Source organism: Halichoeres trimaculatus, unplaced genomic scaffold (assembly GCF_033239565.1).
Source record: "Halichoeres trimaculatus isolate MK-OKI-2021-1 unplaced genomic scaffold, fHalTri1.1 fHalTri1_scaffold_21, whole genome shotgun sequence".
Lineage (NCBI taxonomy): Eukaryota > Metazoa > Chordata > Actinopteri > Labriformes > Labridae > Halichoeres > Halichoeres trimaculatus.
The window spans coordinates 3,994,348-4,011,008 of NW_027437199.1; the positions used below are offsets into that span (position 1 = coordinate 3,994,348).

Below are 16,661 nucleotides of genomic sequence, written 5' to 3' on the forward strand. Positions count from 1 at the left end.
ACTCCCTCCACTCAGACTACAACAGGGTGTCCGGACCGTTTAGTTTTATATCCCCTGTGTCTGTCAGTCTGTCTGCTTCACCCCTCTTTAAAAACCAAACAGAAAACATAAACAAGTGAAACCTCCACAAACCAATGAATCCAGTAAATTAATGAAATAAATCATAATGAAATCATCTGTTTTCAATGTGTTTGATTTAATTAAAATGTTTGACTTGTGAGTTGAATCACTGCAGGGTTTTAAATCACTTCAACATGAGCATCAAGCCCCAGTCAGTGGAAACACCTGTGCGTGGGCCTGTAATCGATAACAGTGCATCACATTTTATGAGGTGATTACGCTTTTCATCTAAATTAAAGTTACTCGCAAAGATATTAAAACATTCTTGTTAAATTAAGTGGAAGGGAAGAAGTAGAAGATGGAGAAAAATAAAGAACAAATGCGATAAAAATGTTTAAACTGTGTCACTGAATTATTTGGGGGTCATGATGATGTGTCCCCAAAAGTGACACCAAAACATTTAGAGCTCCCCCTGGTGGATGTAGTAAAGAATTTGAAGCCTGCTTCCTGGCATCCCCAAGTGGTCACATTTTTAGTGCGTATTTTTGTGTTGACCCATTTGACGCATCACTAAGAGGACAACTGCGATCAAAAGCTAACACTTTCACCGACCTATCGAGTAATCCTCACAGATTTATACGTGGTGGAAGGTTTTTAATCTGGTGGTTCAGTTTAATGTTTATTCTGAGTTTTTTAAAGATTAATCAATGATGATGACATGCAAGATTATTTGACTATTTTAGACTTTTTACAATGTCTTACTGCCTCTAGCTTGACCTGGTTTCCTTTTTGCTAGCACCTAATGATCAGTACGTGGTAAGATAGTAATCTTCAAGCCACAAAGCCTCAGAAATGGTCGTCCTCCAAGGCTTTTACATTGCTGATGCTCCCAAGTCTCCCTTCTAGATATCTGCCTGATCATAATCCACACTTTAAAATGAGATTATCAGCACCAAGAGAGGTTTTTCCTAAACGCAACTTCTTAGCTTCCTGATCAGGTTTTACAGGACTAGATTGATTCATGGCAAGTCAAAGTCTCCATGGCAACACCACGCTGGCTGCATAGACTGTACATAGAGTGGACAGTGTGGCTCTGCCATTTATCATTGTACAGTTTTGAAGCCAAAATTCCCCCGTCACAGGCGCAGCCATTGAAGCAGTTGTGCAGCCAGAGTCTGCGCAGTAGAGACAGTGAGGGATTCTGGGAGAATCTGAGTGGAGCCGGGTGAAAAAAATAACAATATTTTTTTTCTTTCAAGAGTCTAATCATTTCTTGACTCTACCTCCCAACATATTTTACAATCCCCTAAAAAATACACAAGAACAGCAGCTGTCAATCATTGTTAAACGTTATGTGAAACCTCGTTTTTAACCTCGAGTAACTTATCAAAATGAAACTTTTCAGAAAAAAGAGGACTTGAATACAAGACAGCCAAATGATATCTTCAAATCACCACAACAATCAGACGTGAGAAACATTTCTACCAGGTGTATTAATGTAATTTTTTAAAGTTTGACCACAGCTCATCTGGAATGACTGGAAAGCCAGTTTTTAACCTAAACTGCAGCCAGCCACCAGGGGGAGCAGTTTTTGTGGAGACCTCACTTTGAGCCGAGCAAGTGGACGTCCATTTTTTTTTACGGTGTATGGTGGACAAGCCTAGCCTGACTGTCAGACAGAAAAAGGACAGAAGAGCAGAAGAAAGCTAAAGGATTCACTAACGTTACTCATTACAGACATGTCTCAGAGCACCGGGCTGCAAGTACAGCTAAATATAGCCGGCTACTAAACTACGGTACAAACTGATAAAGTTTGCTTGTTGTCACGTTTCAAAGCGTGGCTCTAACTGTTGATAAATACCTTACCTTGTGGCGTTGTATCTGATAAAAAGCTGTATTGAACAAAGAAAAGTAGAGTGAAAAAGATCTGATCACAATTCATTTCCAAAACAAACACACGCCTTGTTAAAAGTGACGTCTTCATGACAGTGTGCGTAGCACCCAGGACCAAAAGGTGGCGCTGCAGTCCAGTTCAATATCATTTCAATTTCTTTTCTTTTTCCTTTATTTTATATTTTTAATTTGGAGGTCATGGTCATAAAACCTAGAAACCACCTTAGCAGTCATATCCTCCTTGCTCATGGTGTTCTGTGTACCTGTGTTTTTACACAATCGTTTGAGCCCAAAAAGAAAAAATTAAAAGTGAGCTCCAAGCGACAAAAAGACAAAACTTTTAAAATCGTATCATGTCAAACCCAGTCTCTGTTGTTAGAGTTTGTTCTTATCATGCTGATTTGTGGCCGGTGTTCTCATTTTAGAGAAATATACTGAGTTTTAATGTTTGTGGAAAAGAGGGCGTGGCCTCATGATTGACAGCTCTGTTGACAAACAAGGCTCCTGTTGTGCTGTGTGCACTGTTATCAAATGATAGGAGTGCATTCATTAAAGAGATTAATTTAACACCTCATACATCCACCACACACACACACACACACACACACACACATACACACACACACACACACACACACACACACACACACACACACACACAAAGCTCCCTGAAATGATTAACTCTCGATGACTTTGTTCCACACCTCTGGTTTCCTCTGTTTCTGATATGGATAAAAACTCAATTGTCGTGTGTGTATGTGTGTGTGTGTGTGTGTGTATGTGTGTCCCAGGGGGGTGCAAGGCAGGTAAAGGTGAGATATGAAGATTGTTATCTCACACACACTTCACAGCAGCGATGATGCAACTGTTGCCAGTGTGAGGCAATCCCCGTCTTAAATCAGAGGGGAGTTTGTCAAGTTAAAGGAACAGTTCAACATTTATGATGCACATTTATACCTGAAGCTGGTTAGCCTAGCTTAGCTTAGCATAAAGACTGGAACAAGTAGTTTCTAAGCTCCAAAGTTGAGCTGTTCAGAAAACAAGACTGCATAATTATTTCCCAGACTTGATACTCAGATTTATTGAACTCTTAGTAGTGTAGCATAGAAGCCAATTCTAAAAAACAAAAAATAAACTGACATATTGCCATGTATTATTGTCGCTTTTCTTGGCTCTTCTTGGGGTCTTGTCTCTCAGTGGCACAGGATGGCTCTCTGTCAATCTATTTCAAGCCAAACTCTGCCCTCTAGTGGCCATTTGGTTGTGCTGTAACCTTAGAAGCAGAAAAGAGATGAGGTGTAGTGATATTTCTTCTTTTGGATATTTGGGTCAATCAAAAAATTTCCTTAAAGGCTCAAAAAAAGAAACTTATGAGTTCAGATTTTAACCTCAAGAAGACTGATGAGTGGATTCATAAACACAGGTATACAAATCAAAACACGAGTCGTGAACCTTTATTTAACAATCTGACAAAAACAACTTGGAGCATAAAAAAGCTATCTCTAACAGCGCTCAATTTCACACCTTTATTTATACAAAATACAAACTGAGAAAGGAGTTTGTTTTCAGAGGATAGCTCACTGAGCTATCAGTAAACCTGCATCTGAAAACAGGCTCCCATTACAACTGAGTCATGCAGTCTACTGTTGCACTAGGAACAGAGGATCCAGGAGGTCAGAGGTCAGTGGACCACAGAATTCAGCGGCTCGGCTCTGATGTTTCCTAGATCCAGAGTGGAGTCTGTGTCCTCATCGATCTCCCCGATTACAGCCCTGGAACAAACACACACCATGATATGAAGACTATGAAACAGTCTTCTTCACCAATGGTCACATTTCTGGATTGGAAGGGTCAAAGGTCACTCACACATTGTCTCCTCTGACGATGTAGAGTCCCAGAACCACCTGCTCCACACCTTGACTGGAGCTGAACACCCGCTCGTGACTCTCATCCAGGATCAGGTTGATGGTCTGATCGAAGCCTTTCAGAGTGCCCTGCAAACACACACACAGGTAGATGAAGGATTTCTGTTTATAATCTATAATTAAACCCACTTTTTAATTCTTTTATGGGGAATTTTAATGGAAGAAGTTGCAAGAAAAAGAAAAGACCAACTGAGGGCAAAGCCAGATCACATAAAAATAATTTGTTAGTCCTAACAAATTATGTCTTGAGACATTGTCATCCATAAATGACCCTTAAAAACAATTAAATCGGATGTTGATTTAAAAAAAGCACAGCAAAACAAATGTTTAAATAACTGCTACCACCTCAAAACCAAAGTAAATGGGCTTTAGTCTGACTTTAAAGACAAAATCAAGCTTATTTGAATTATTACTAATAAAAACATAACTAGTGATAGAGGTGATATAAGGTGTTTTTATACCACAGGCTGTGTGGGGTATACTCACTACTATCATCCTCCCGTCTGACGTGACGATAGCCACGGTGCCTGAGAGGAAAGAGTTAAAGGAAAAAACGCACAAAACAAGAAGAAACCCTCACAAACTGGAAAAAAATGACACTATACACTGCTAACTTTAACTAAAATACACATTTATCTCTCCTAGCTTCCATCCCCTAGCTCCCACGCTAAGCTAACTAGCACGTCTTCATTCATTCGGACGAGGAGTTAGCATGTTAGCCAGCTAGCTAGCTGCAGGAGGAGGATACGGTTGATGTAGCTCTCCAGGGCGGTGGACATCCTTCCTGCCGGACCCGAGGATTATTTATCCAGCAGAGAAGTCGGTAAATCGTTTCCACCGGTTAGGTGGCGATAAAACGTCACAGGCGCGTAACGGTGAGACGACAGAGATGCTAACTAGCGCAGCAACCACACAGAGCGGAGAACAGACAGGGGTAATCAACTACCGATTCAAGGAGCAGGCAGGAGAGGAGAGCGCCGAGCATCCAGACTGTATGGTCACATTTATTTATTTATTTATTTATTTATTTATTTATTTATTTATTTATTTATTATATTTATTATATTTATTTTTATTAGGAATAAAACAGAATGGGCTACAAATTTTGTTGTTGCAACAGCAAAATTAATTAATTAATTAATTAATTAATTAATTAATTAATTAATTAATTAATTAATTAATTAAAATAAATAAATACATAAATAAATAAATAAAATAAAAATTAATATATGTATTAGAATAAGAAACAGAGGGGAAAAAAATCTTTAAAAAAAAAAAATTAAAGCAAAACTTTAACTTGATTTGGAGACATATTTATTTATTTTAGCATGATACTAATTTTAGTATTACCTTCCAAGTTTGTCTTATCTTCTATTTCTACAGTTATTCCAAACAAATTTGGCCTCAACTGCAGGTCAGCTCTGTCCCAAACACAGTTTAATGACAAGAAGAGATTTAAACCAATTCAATTAAATCCTCATCTAGGTTGTACAATCGGTTAATTAATCTGGTTACCTCTTCCCAAAGGATATTATCAGATTATTTCCTTCTTCTGGGAAAAGTACTCAAAAGTAATTCAAGTAATATCATTACTTCGAAACCCTGCAAGTTTTCCAGAATACATATAGTCTGATCACTGTTTTGGCACTACAATGACAAAAATCCATTTTCTTTTAGTGACTTGATTCTACTTTTGCTACCTGTGAAATTTAGCCTTTAAGAAAAAAAAAGATCCAAATGTGACAGAATTTCCAATTTAATGATTTTTTCTTATTTGAAAATCAAATTGGATATTCAAATTTGTGTTGAACTTTGTGTTGGGTTTAGAGCTGCACGATTTGGGGAAAAGGTGCGATTTGCGATTAGGTGGACAATATTGCGATTGCGATTGTGCTTGCGATTTAATAAAAAAAGTTGTGTAATGATGAGTCTACAGACTTACTTGGTTATCATGGAGAAAAATCTGAATTGCATGTGCTGACATTGCGATTGCGATTGCGATATCTTCTTTTGCAATTACGTAATTGCATGTGCTGACATTGCGATTGCGATTGCGATAATCGTGCAGCCCTAGTTGGGTTCATTTAAAATAAAACAAAGGAGTCCAGTCATCGTCTTCGTTGTCTTTATTGTTGCTCAGTAGTCGTCCATACAAAGGGGGGTGGAGTAGAGCAGTGGAGCCCAACAGGACAAACACCAGGAACGTCATGCTACCAAAGTATTAAATTTGTACAAAAATACTTTACAACATCCCTGTTCCTTTAAAGAAAAATACAGTTTGGTTGGTTGGTGAAGCTACATGGAAACTAATCTGACCCACTATTTCAAATGGCAGTGCAATGCATGTGTGTCCATGTGTGTGTGTTCGTGTTTTTATCTGTGTGTCTGTCTGTATGTGTGTGTGGGACGTCTTGCTGAGGTGAATCACTAGAGTGCAAATCCCTGCAATGTTACACACTCACACACACACACACACACTTACAGACACGTATACAAACTCAACACTCTACGACGCACCCACACACACAGTTAGTAAATGCGCACAAACACAGTGTGTATGGCTTTTGATCTCACTCATTTAACCCTCCTGAGGCCACGCCCCCTCAGCTCTGTGGCTTTTTTCCCATTGGTGGAACGGTTTGTCCAAAACAAAATTATGCTAATCATTTAGCAAGGCTCTGCTTCTGAGCTTTCTCAATACTAGCTGTGTAAGCTGTGCTAGCCATGTGCTAACTGGTAGCAGAATCTAATATTAGCTCAGTTTATTAAGTGTTAGCCTCAGGTTGTTAGCCATTTATGCCCTGTGTTATCAACATGCTAACAAACTGTTATCTATCTACCATGCTTTAAGACAGCTGATAGACCATTAACTGGACATATTAGCCTGGTGATAGCTATGTGCTAACACCATATTAGTTATAAATAAACTGTGTTAGCCTTGCTCGTATATTTTTTACCCCAATATTAGCATTGTTTAAGCTACATGCTTAACAACTTTAGGACAATTCCGCCACATGATAGCCCTGTGTTAGCTGTGTGCATAATAGATATTGGCTATGTTCACCACGTGTTAGCCCTGTATTATCGCTGCACCAGCCATGTGTAACCATCTAGCTTTGTTACTCAGTTGCTAACACCAGCTAACCAGTTATGAGCAGAATTAAGCTCTAACACTGTGTTAGCATTGAAGCATTGTGGTAGTTGTGCTCTGACTTTAAACTACCCGTACCAGCCTCTGTTAGCCTGGTACATTAGCTGTGTGCTGACAGACTATGAGCTGTAAGACTGATTTTACCCTGGCTAAACATGTGCTAACTCTTGGATGTGGTGGTTTGCTGTTTTTCTTGGTTTAGCTGCATGCTAGCAATATGTTACCAAGATGGTTACCATAGCTGGTGTAAGCTTTGTGCTGAGTTTGTTTACCTTATGGTAGACCATTAGGCCAATGCTAGCCCTGTGCTAAATGCCTTGCTAATTGTATGCTAGCACTGTTTCATAGTTTCTATCCAAAAAGAAACAACCAATCACAGCTTTCTGTTTCTAGTGAACAGGCCCTTTAGCAGAGCGCTTGTGGTGGTTGGCGGTGAGGGAGGGCTCTGATTGGCCAGTTTAAATAGTGAGGTCAGACTGAGGTGAGAGTGGGAAGATGTTGACATCACTCTGAAATAACACAAAAACAAACACTCGTATTCACACACTCTTTTCTTCTTACACAAACACACACACATACACACACAGGTATTTACTGTCACAGGTTTCCTGTTTTGAACAGGTTCTTTTTTGTCGTGTAACATTGTTGTTTTCGTGGATATGAGGTGAAGGTTTTCGGGATTCCATGGTTTGATGTGAACAGCGATGGGACTGAACCGTTTTTTAATCTATTTTACATATTTTTGGGTTCAGTCGCCATGAAAACAAACAAACAAACAGAGAAAACTGACAACAGTCAATCAAAAAACACACCGATCGATTAGCATAATAGATCACTGTTACTGGGGGTGTCGGGGGAGTCGGGTGGGGGCATGCTTGGCTTCTTCTTAGGAGCGGATTGGTCCATTTGTGTGTTGGGGAGAACCAATCACAGACAGGGGAGAGTATGCTTTCTGATTGGTTCCAGCCAATCAGTTCAATCTCTCAGGGTTTTATCTGCCTTTCATCTTTGTTGCCTATTGGTCGAGGGGGAAAAGGGTGGGGGCGGGGCAAAGCCAAGACGAGGAATTGAGGTGGGAGGGATTTAACTGGCCTTGTGTTTAACACGCTCACATTACATACAAACACACACACAGACACGCACACATACATACGTACACACAGTGTGGCCAGTCCAACAGGTGTAAACAGTAGAAAAAGTTTCTTATTGAACTGCTCAGTGTCGTCGTCATCATCATCATCATCATCATCATCATCATCATTACTCTTCCAGTTTGCAGCTCATTCATGGCACAGAACTTAAATTTTAACAGTAAACCCTCCGTCTCTCCACCCAAATTTATTAGGGATGCTCTGATCGATAACAAATGTTCCAAAAAAATCATTATATTTTTGTTTTCCACCCAAGAAAACTCAAGGCCGCCTGCTTCCCTCCACTGAGGTCTGGGATTGGTTTAAAATTCAATATTCCTAACATGAAAAACAACAAAATATTGTTACTCAGGGAAAAATAACAGAATTAGCTTAATCCCAAACCTAGCACATTAAATTGCAAAAAAACAAGTCACTTTGGAAGCAGCAGCTACGAAACAAAATTTACCAAGGTAATTTTTCAGCAAGTTTCACTTTCAAAAACAAACCTGAATTTTTGGTTTTTGACAAATTAAAGTTAACTCAAACTAAAGCAAAGTCTCATCCTAACAGCTTTCGCTAAACCCAAAACCCTCAGTGATATCTGATACCCAGCAGCTATATCCACCACATCTACAGTCAGGGGCGTAGCTACAATTAGGCAAACACAGGCAGTTGCCTGGGGCCCCAAGATTCCCAGGGGCCCCACAAGCATCTCTTAAAAACTGATTTATGAAGTTCTCTTCAATTGAAAGCATTTCTTTTTTCTAAATCTTACTTCACATGCTTCAAAATCCATCAAAAGGCTTAATCTTTAATGATGGTTTTGGGTACTCCCCCTCCCTTCTTATTCAATGGGCTATTCCATGTTACAACACATCTGAACATTTGATTCAGGAAGAAAGTGATAAAAAACACTTTTTTCCCATTTTTTTCTTATTTTTAACCAAGTCAGAAATAAAAACAATGTTGCTCTGAGATCTGAGATAAACATATCAGACTTTTAGGATTTTAAGGACTTTATCTAGCCCAGGAAACAGGATCATTTTCTCTAAATCAAACTTTTTGAGTTGGTGATAAACATTATTGTACAAAATCTTTTTTTTGAATACATAACTCACTGGACAGGGGGTCAAATAAAAATACATTAACTTTAAAATAATAGTACCAAAAAGTATGGTAACTGTAAATATCACCTCTTTCAGTAGATTTTTTTCCAGTTTTATGTTGTGCTTGATATTTACATATTTTGTTATTTACTAAATTATTTCAATGTTTACCTATTGTAATGTTTTTAACTTCATCCTTTCTTGTTTTTTTACTGTTACTCTGTAAATTCCCCACTGTGGGACAAATAAGCTGTCAATGGACCATAAAAGATTTCAAATCCAGGACAAAGTGGACTAAATTATGTGTTCACTTTCTTCAAAATTAAACTAAAGTACAGAACTTGAGGAAATGCATTTAGTTGCGTTAAGTTAGCATGTACAAGATTAGCACTGTCTCATGCCTTGATTCTGGGAAAGAGACAGTGGACCCAGGGAAGGCCAGTCTAGCTCTGAGGAAGATGAGTTACAAGGACATGGAGGGCCCCATTGACTGGGTTTGCCTTGGGCCCCCAGACGACTAAATACGCCCCTGTCTACAGTATGTATATGATATACTGTAACAGTAATAGCTTAGTACGTCCAAGAAATTAAAATAAATAACAAATTATAATAATGGTTATAATGACATTGTCAGGTTTCTTTTCTAACAACAGAGTGATGTCTCTGTTTAATTTTTAGTAATATGACAAATACAAGAGTGTTGGTGTTCGCGGCAAAACTTTTGGAGCTCCCAATGTCCGAGCCAAGAATTTGTCATGAATGATAATAATTTGGTACAGAAAAGTGCAAGGGGATTGTATTTTGGGGACTGTATTCTGGTTTTCTTAAAAATCTCCTCCCTCTAGGTTTCTTTTCAACCCTATGCCAAAACCGTCTTCACCTTACACCAACCATGACTCAGCAAAGTCAATCACTGTCCACTTACAAATAACCATCTCAAGACCAATACCTTACCAAAGCATTCTCCAAACGTGTAAAAGTTACCATTCGGACAAGAACTACACCTTCCATTGCTCAACCAACCAGAGTTCCCTTTCGTAACATTTGAAGCGAGTAGCAGCATGATATAAAAACATTTCCTAAAAGTGATCCCAGCCTAAAGACTATCAAGGTTAAGACTTTCTCGTAAATCACAGTGGTTGGGTTTAAAATGGTTTCCAGGCAGACTCCCTAAAGAAGAAAAATTGGAACTGGTTTGGCGACTCCCAGTGATAATCTGATCAGAGCATCCCTAGTGTTCTTGGCAACCCGTCTCTCCACCAACAGGATCTGGATTCTGAAGTCTCATCAGTCTTTGTGCTGCTGTGGTTCTTGGCCAGTGTAACCAGAAGCAATGGTTCTGGTTCCAGTTAGACCAGATGGACCAAGACAGAGTTCTGGGCTCGTAGAAGCAGTGGTCGTGGCTGTGGGTAGGTACCGGTAATTTGTTACTGGGAACAAGAACCATGCCTTGAACTAGTCGGACCACAGACTTTGACTTCATTTGGACCAGTACCCCTCAGTCCATCACTACCAAGACCTGAACCCATGCGTCTTGGACCGGTAAGCATGAGTTGTGGCTTGTGCAAGGCCATGGTTCAGCAACAACTACAACTCGAGTCCATGTGCCTCAGACCAGTGCGACCATCTGTTCAAGCTTCGAAGGAATCAGTAGCCGTAATCCTCCAACCACCAAGACCAGCGCCATCAAGTCTTGAACCAGTAAGACCATTGGCTGTGGCGCTGGTGTCAGCAGTTCCAGGCTTGGAGGACCAGTAACCATTAAGCTAAGACCAGTCAAACCATTGGCTGTGGCAATGTCTTCAGTAGAATCAGTAGAAATGGCTCTGGGTTAACAGAACCAGTGCCTGTTACTCTGGGACCTGTTAGTCCAGTAGCTCCAGAAGGATCAGTAGTCATAGTTCTGGTTCCAGTGACACCAGTACTTCCAGTGTGCAGAACTGGCTCAGGAGAAGGTGAGGAGTTGCTTCAGTCCAATGTGCTTTCAAGCTGCTTCAGCAGTTCAAAGGTCAAACTTTAGTGGTCAAGGGTCAAAGTCCATCCATAGGGTGTGTAGCACCATGGGGGGTCCACTCTGAACCAGTTTAGATGGGTCTAAACCAGTTTATTGTAGTTGTGTTTGCCTTGTTGACCTCTCCAGTCCAGTCTGGTTTGATCCAGTTTGATCCAGTGTTTGTCTGCTATAAGGACTTGTTAGTCACCTGACTAACAGTAAACCCCGCCCCCAGCATGTCTCCTGGTTGGCTCCACTTGATCGGACCCCCATCTTCTACCGGGCCAACAGAGAGCTCTGTGGGTCCGAGCTCGCTGCTGTTTGGCTGAGAGGAGTGGGTGTTGTTGGTGCTCTCCGTGTGATTGGCCAGTAAGGAGGTCGTGGAGGACGACGGGTTTCGGCTGATGACGAGCTCTAGATGGTTCGGGGACTCTGCGATTAGTGGAACGACGAGGCAGCAGTCGAAGTCTCTGGTCCGCACGTGGTTAATCTGAAACAGGAAACACATCAGGTGAACATCCTGGTATTTTCCCAAGCAAGGTGTGATGATGAGTGTTTGGCCACTTTTTCTTTTGTACCTGAAGTATTCGATCATACGCTCGGAGGCCGCCTTTTTCTGCTGGACCTCCTGGTCGGATGTTGCTAACGTAAACACCACGATCCAACAAACCATCTGACACGCTGAAACCAAAGTCCTCCAGATCTGAAGCCTTTTCTAGAGTCAACTACAAATGCAGAGACACGTAGTCAGGATCACAGCACGACCGACATGTAACACAAACTCAACAGGTTATACCAAAGGTTGAATTTTACCTTGTGGAGTTCCACAGGGTTCTGGTTTAGAATCTCATTGACTTCCTGCCTCATCTTCCTCATTGCAAAGGCTCGACGCTGGGGGTCAGAGGGCAAGGTGTTTGACCGAGCTGTCACCTGTAAGAAGACACAAGAGTCAGTCTTCGGAAACGTCGATGTAGCGACTTAAGTTGAGCTGAAAAAAAGAAGAAGGTGGTCACCTGGGGTCTGGAATTGCTGCGTTCCTGGAAGCTCGCTTGGCGCCCCAGAGTGCTGCGCATTGGAGTGGGGTCGTGGTTCAGACTGAGGGTGGAGCCTGACATGATGGTCGCCTGGAGAGATTCAACCAAAACTCTTGATTATCAAAAAAAAAAATAGAGTCAGACTCTAGCTACTGAAAAGATTTCCTTGTTTCTTCTTCTCGACATTCCTCAAGATCTACGGATGTTTCCTCCAACAAGGTCTATGTGTTTCTAAGAACAGATCCTCTATCGTTAATTTGGCTAACTCCATCTTTTAATCTACTCACACGTCTACTTCAATGCTGGTTAGTTTCAGGATGTTTCAAAGACTTGTAGATAAAGTTAGCAACACGCTAGCTTCCTTTCTAGCTTCTCCAACTTTTCTTCCATCACTCGACAGACGCCCACTTTTCAGCCAATCAAGGACTCATCAGACGCATGCATGACTTCACAGATCTGCTTCATGACTGCCAAAACAAACTACCCATCAGGCCTTGCACAAGCTCTCCAAACATGCCTTGCTCAAACTGCCATGCCCGGTGCAACATGACTCTGCCACGTGATTGGTCAGAAGCTGAGTGATGTCACTTAAAAATGTCACAATGACGCCACCATGGTCTGTAGCTGGCTGCTGTTGCTTTTTGGGGGTGCGGTTAGAGAGTCACATTCAAAAACAGCTAACATGTCGGATGTTTCACAACGCTAAAAGTCCAGTTACAGAGAGGAGATAGAGGAGAGGACAGGAGGAGAGTTAGTAGAGGAGAGGAGGGAGGATACCAGAGCGAGGAGGTGTGTTTCCTCTCCAGACTCCTGGAAGAGAAGGAGTCATTTCTCTTTTCAGCTCAAGTTTGCAGCTGTATTTCTAACAGAGGAATGAAAACTTTGACCGCTAGCATCAGGAAACTACTTCTACCACTGCTGTGACTGCGTACTTAGGGCTGGGCAATAAATAATAAAAATAAAAGTGGAGGTGTTGTGCATAAAATAATGAAGGCACATTAAAAAGTGAGGTCCCTTTTTAAAGTATTGCTAAAAATAGCAACTGAACTGTCCTATTAGCATAGCAGCTTAGCTAGCAGCCCCCTAACTTGACATCCTGTGTTTGCTGAGGAGTGTTGGAAAAACTCTAATTCTTACAAATGTGTGGAAAAAACAACAAAAGGCAAGTGTTTAAACCTGGATCTAGATTTTCATTGTTCCAAAAGATTTAAAAATGAATAAAATGCAGTAATTATTGAACTTTTGTAACTGATTCGAACCTCATCGCCCAGCCCTAACTCATACATCCCCTTACAACTAACGTCATAAAGACACTCACGCATTTGGCAACGGAAGCAGCATTAAGGTCCGTTCTTTTAGACAAGTTTTCATCCTTTAAACTCTTAATTAAACCTTTAAGTAGCTTAAAAAGTGTCAGTTTGTCCTGTGGTTGGTTTTCAGTCAACGTTAGGCCTGGGTCGATAACACATTTTGGTGGACGATGTATCATCCCACATTTATTGACGATAAACGATATAATTGACAATATTATTTCAGACCAAATTAACCATTTATGTAAAAATATTATATTATAGTACTGCAATACACCCTTTCAAATGCAATAAAATTGTATTTATTGTGATTGGATTATCAAAAACTTAAAAATATCCTCAAAAACAAACAAAAACAATAAAATAAAACGGGCTCCCAGTCAAAAATTGCTTGAACCGTTTTGATATCCAGCCTGTTTAGAGAAGAAAGTCAAGAAAACAAACAGGCATGCACATTGCGACATGTTGAGGCCAGGAAAATTATCCAGTTCATATAATTTACTGTACCATTAATTGATTTTTTGGCAATCATCCCAGGCCTAGTCGACGTCTATCGAGCTCTGACAGAATCATGACCGTTACAGAGCAACTAGTGTTTTGGAGTTAAGGACTACCATGCTAATGGAAGACTTTTAGCTAAATACTGTATTGACCCAACTAAAGCACGAGGTTTCTTTTGTTGAAATTAATGTGAAAAAGTGTGGTCGTCATATAACCAGGCTCTAACCGTTGACACATGCTGATAGTTGCTGTCAGTCTCAGCTGAGGCACAGTGACAGGAAATGGAAAATGGAGCGGGGCGGTGATTGTCCAGAGCAAAGTGGATCAAAAATTGGGCGAATTATCAGACAACTGAGGCGGAGTTACGATGCTAATTGTAAGATAATGATGGTCAATGCAGCAGATGTCAAACAACTGGGGTGAGAAGATGGGGTGTCCAAAGAGACCGCCTTAAAAATGCTAATTAAAAAAAATCCTCAAAGCGTCAGTTTCGAAGCGGCTGACAGGTTTTATGTTCAGAATAAAACTGTGGTTATTTATCAAACAGTTAACTACGCTAATTGTCCAATCAAACTTTATTAGTTAAGCACTTTAAAAACAGTTAACCAAAGTGCTATGCAGAAAAATAAATAAAACACAGTAAGATGCAATTATTAATTAGTAAAATTTGTAATATTCTGATATATTTGGAGCAGTTTTCCATCTGGATGTAGTTTTTTGGATTGTTTAGCATTACCTAGGTCTCAGACTCAGTGGTTTCGTTTTTAGTTTGGGAGGGTTTCTGGTTTATTGACACGCGACAGACATGAGCATTAAGTGACTTTTGTTTAAATCCCTCTCTGATGTATACACTGGCTTTATCTACGAAGAACGCCTGACCACTCACTGATTATACACTGAGCTCGTCAAAGTGATGTCATCCAGGTGAAAACGGGATTATTTGCTATTTAACTTCCTCCTTCCGTTGCCAAAATGCGCACGCAGACGTCACTGTTTACAAATGTCACAGTAAAGGGGTTGATCCTGAAACTTCTTCCTCTGCTCGTACATCCAGTAATAAAATCTCGTCTCACCTCCAGCTCTCTGAGGATGCCGCTCTGCCCACACGTCTCCAGATCCTCCAGAGCCTGAGACCAGAAGTTCTCCTCCTGGTCCGGTTCTGTCCCATCATGCCCCACAGTGAACCTGAGGAGGAAGCAGGGACAGGTGAGCCATCGGCCAATCAGAGCGCAGAACATCCTGACGGACTCACACACAGCACAGAGGAGGGTTTAGTGACGGACACGTCATGCTGGTGGAGAGTTGTGTTTCAGCGACAGGTGGGGGACATGTGCAGAGACGACATACACTTCCACCAGGTGTATGTGTCAGTTAGACGGGGGTCAAAGGTCACCAGGTGGGGGTGTCTAAGGGGGTTACAGAGGACTGTGTGGAGGTTAAAGGTCAGTGTGGTACCTGCTGTCAGTGATTAGACCGCTGGGCAGATTACAGGCTCTGCAGGATGAGACACACTGCTGTTACTGCGGTTAGCTCGCTGCTGTGAGCTGCTGCTCTGAGTTCAGAGACGGTTCTTAAACATGGGGCTCATTCTCCCTTAATTAACGAGTGATACTCACACAGATTTAGGTAGATTTCTGCAGGAGGAAGCTGTGAAACAGGCTTTAACGGCTGTAATGTGATACTTTGGGGTAACTGGTTTAACGTCTTTCCCAAAACTCGGCTTTAAGTGCTTAGATTGTTGTTTTTATTGTGAATATCAGATCCAAACTGACTCTGAAAAAGCCAGATAATATTACTGAAACCATTAAAGAATATTTCACAGCTGCCAACTGAAGCAATCTGCAGGAAAAATTAAACACTATTTGTACTTTTTGTTGTCATTCAGACCCTTAAATAAACAAAACAAGGTCCCGGTCAAAAAAATATTAGTTATCTTATAATAAAAAGCCTAGTAAAATCCAAACAATATTAACAAATATTTAAATTTTCAAGCATTTTTATTTTCTAGAAGACCAAACATGTTATTTAGAGATAGGTTAAAAAGTTTTTTTTATTTATTTCTTTTCTTCAACATTTCTCTGATATACAACATAAATTATAAACAAAGTTTTGCACAGGAAGATAATCTATGTTTGTACTCCTTAAATGTGATGTTAAGTCCTGTAACTTGTCATAATTAAATTTTCATCTGTTATTAGTTTAAGTTTAAGATTTTACACACACACAAAAAAAAAATCATTGACTTCCTTTCAAAGAGTTATTCGTTTTTCTGTATGGACTTTATGAGACTTTTTATTCGTCTTTATGATTTTTTTATTTTTTAATCCGTCTTTCAAGTGAAATTTGAACAGATATTTTAAAAATTAAAGACATTTTTCAGTTAATTTCCTCTCCCTTACCCTCCAAGTGGTGGACGGTCCCAGTCGTCGTCACTCAGACCCAGATCTGACAGTGGATTGGCTCTCTGCCGAGAAGACGCTGATTGGCTGTTCGTTGTCTTGGCGTTGCGCCACTCGTGGAAACTGTACGGAGACGACTGGAACGGGGGAGCTGAA

The 16,661-nt window shown here is 40.5% G+C and overlaps 2 protein-coding genes across 14 annotated transcripts in view; both read right to left on the minus strand.

Annotated features, from left to right (window-relative positions):
* Positions 1-3,101: 3,101 nt before the first annotated feature.
* Positions 3,102-4,857, minus strand: lsm8 (LSM8 homolog, U6 small nuclear RNA associated). Its single transcript, XM_074698466.1, has 4 exons — positions 4,627-4,857; positions 4,365-4,405; positions 3,820-3,947; positions 3,102-3,725 (listed from the first exon to the last, which is right to left on the minus strand). Exons 1-4 carry the CDS (start codon positions 4,655-4,657, stop codon positions 3,635-3,637), a joined length of 291 nt encoding a protein of 96 aa, XP_074554567.1. The 5' UTR covers positions 4,658-4,857; the 3' UTR covers positions 3,102-3,634.
* Positions 4,858-5,989: 1,132 nt separating this feature from the next.
* The window catches only part of grip1 (glutamate receptor interacting protein 1), an 85,073-nt gene continuing 74,401 nt past the window's right edge, over positions 5,990-16,661 (minus strand). For 7 of the 13 annotated variants that reach the window (XM_074698017.1, XM_074698018.1, XM_074698012.1 and 4 more), the window contains 8 exons: positions 16,506-16,656; positions 15,562-15,600; positions 15,180-15,291; positions 13,073-13,105; positions 12,275-12,385; positions 12,075-12,191; positions 11,840-11,986; positions 5,990-11,751 (listed from right to left, as the gene is read on the minus strand). In XM_074698017.1, coding sequence (XP_074554118.1) covers positions 11,449-11,751; positions 11,840-11,986; positions 12,075-12,191; positions 12,275-12,385; positions 13,073-13,105; positions 15,180-15,291; positions 15,562-15,600; positions 16,506-16,656 — 1,013 coding nt within the window. In that variant the 3' untranslated portion in view covers positions 5,990-11,448. The remainder of the gene's footprint in view (positions 11,752-11,839; positions 11,987-12,074; positions 12,192-12,274; positions 12,386-13,072; positions 13,106-15,179; positions 15,292-15,561; positions 15,601-16,505; positions 16,657-16,661) is intronic. The other 6 variants (XM_074698022.1, XM_074698011.1, XM_074698023.1 and 3 more) reach the window with 3 other exon arrangements.

Excerpts from the sequence above, each read along its gene's own strand:
- lsm8 (XM_074698466.1), bottom strand. The coding sequence starts at position 4,657 with ATGTCCACCGCCCTGGAGAGCTACATCAACC. Across the intron at positions 4,406-4,626 it reads CCTGGAGAGCTACATCAACC|GCACCGTGGCTATCGTCACG; the intron begins GTATCCTCCTCC and ends CTTTCCTCTCAG. Across the intron at positions 3,726-3,819 it reads ATCGTCAGAGGAGACAATGT|GGCTGTAATCGGGGAGATCG; the intron begins GTGAGTGACCTT and ends TGTTTGTTCCAG.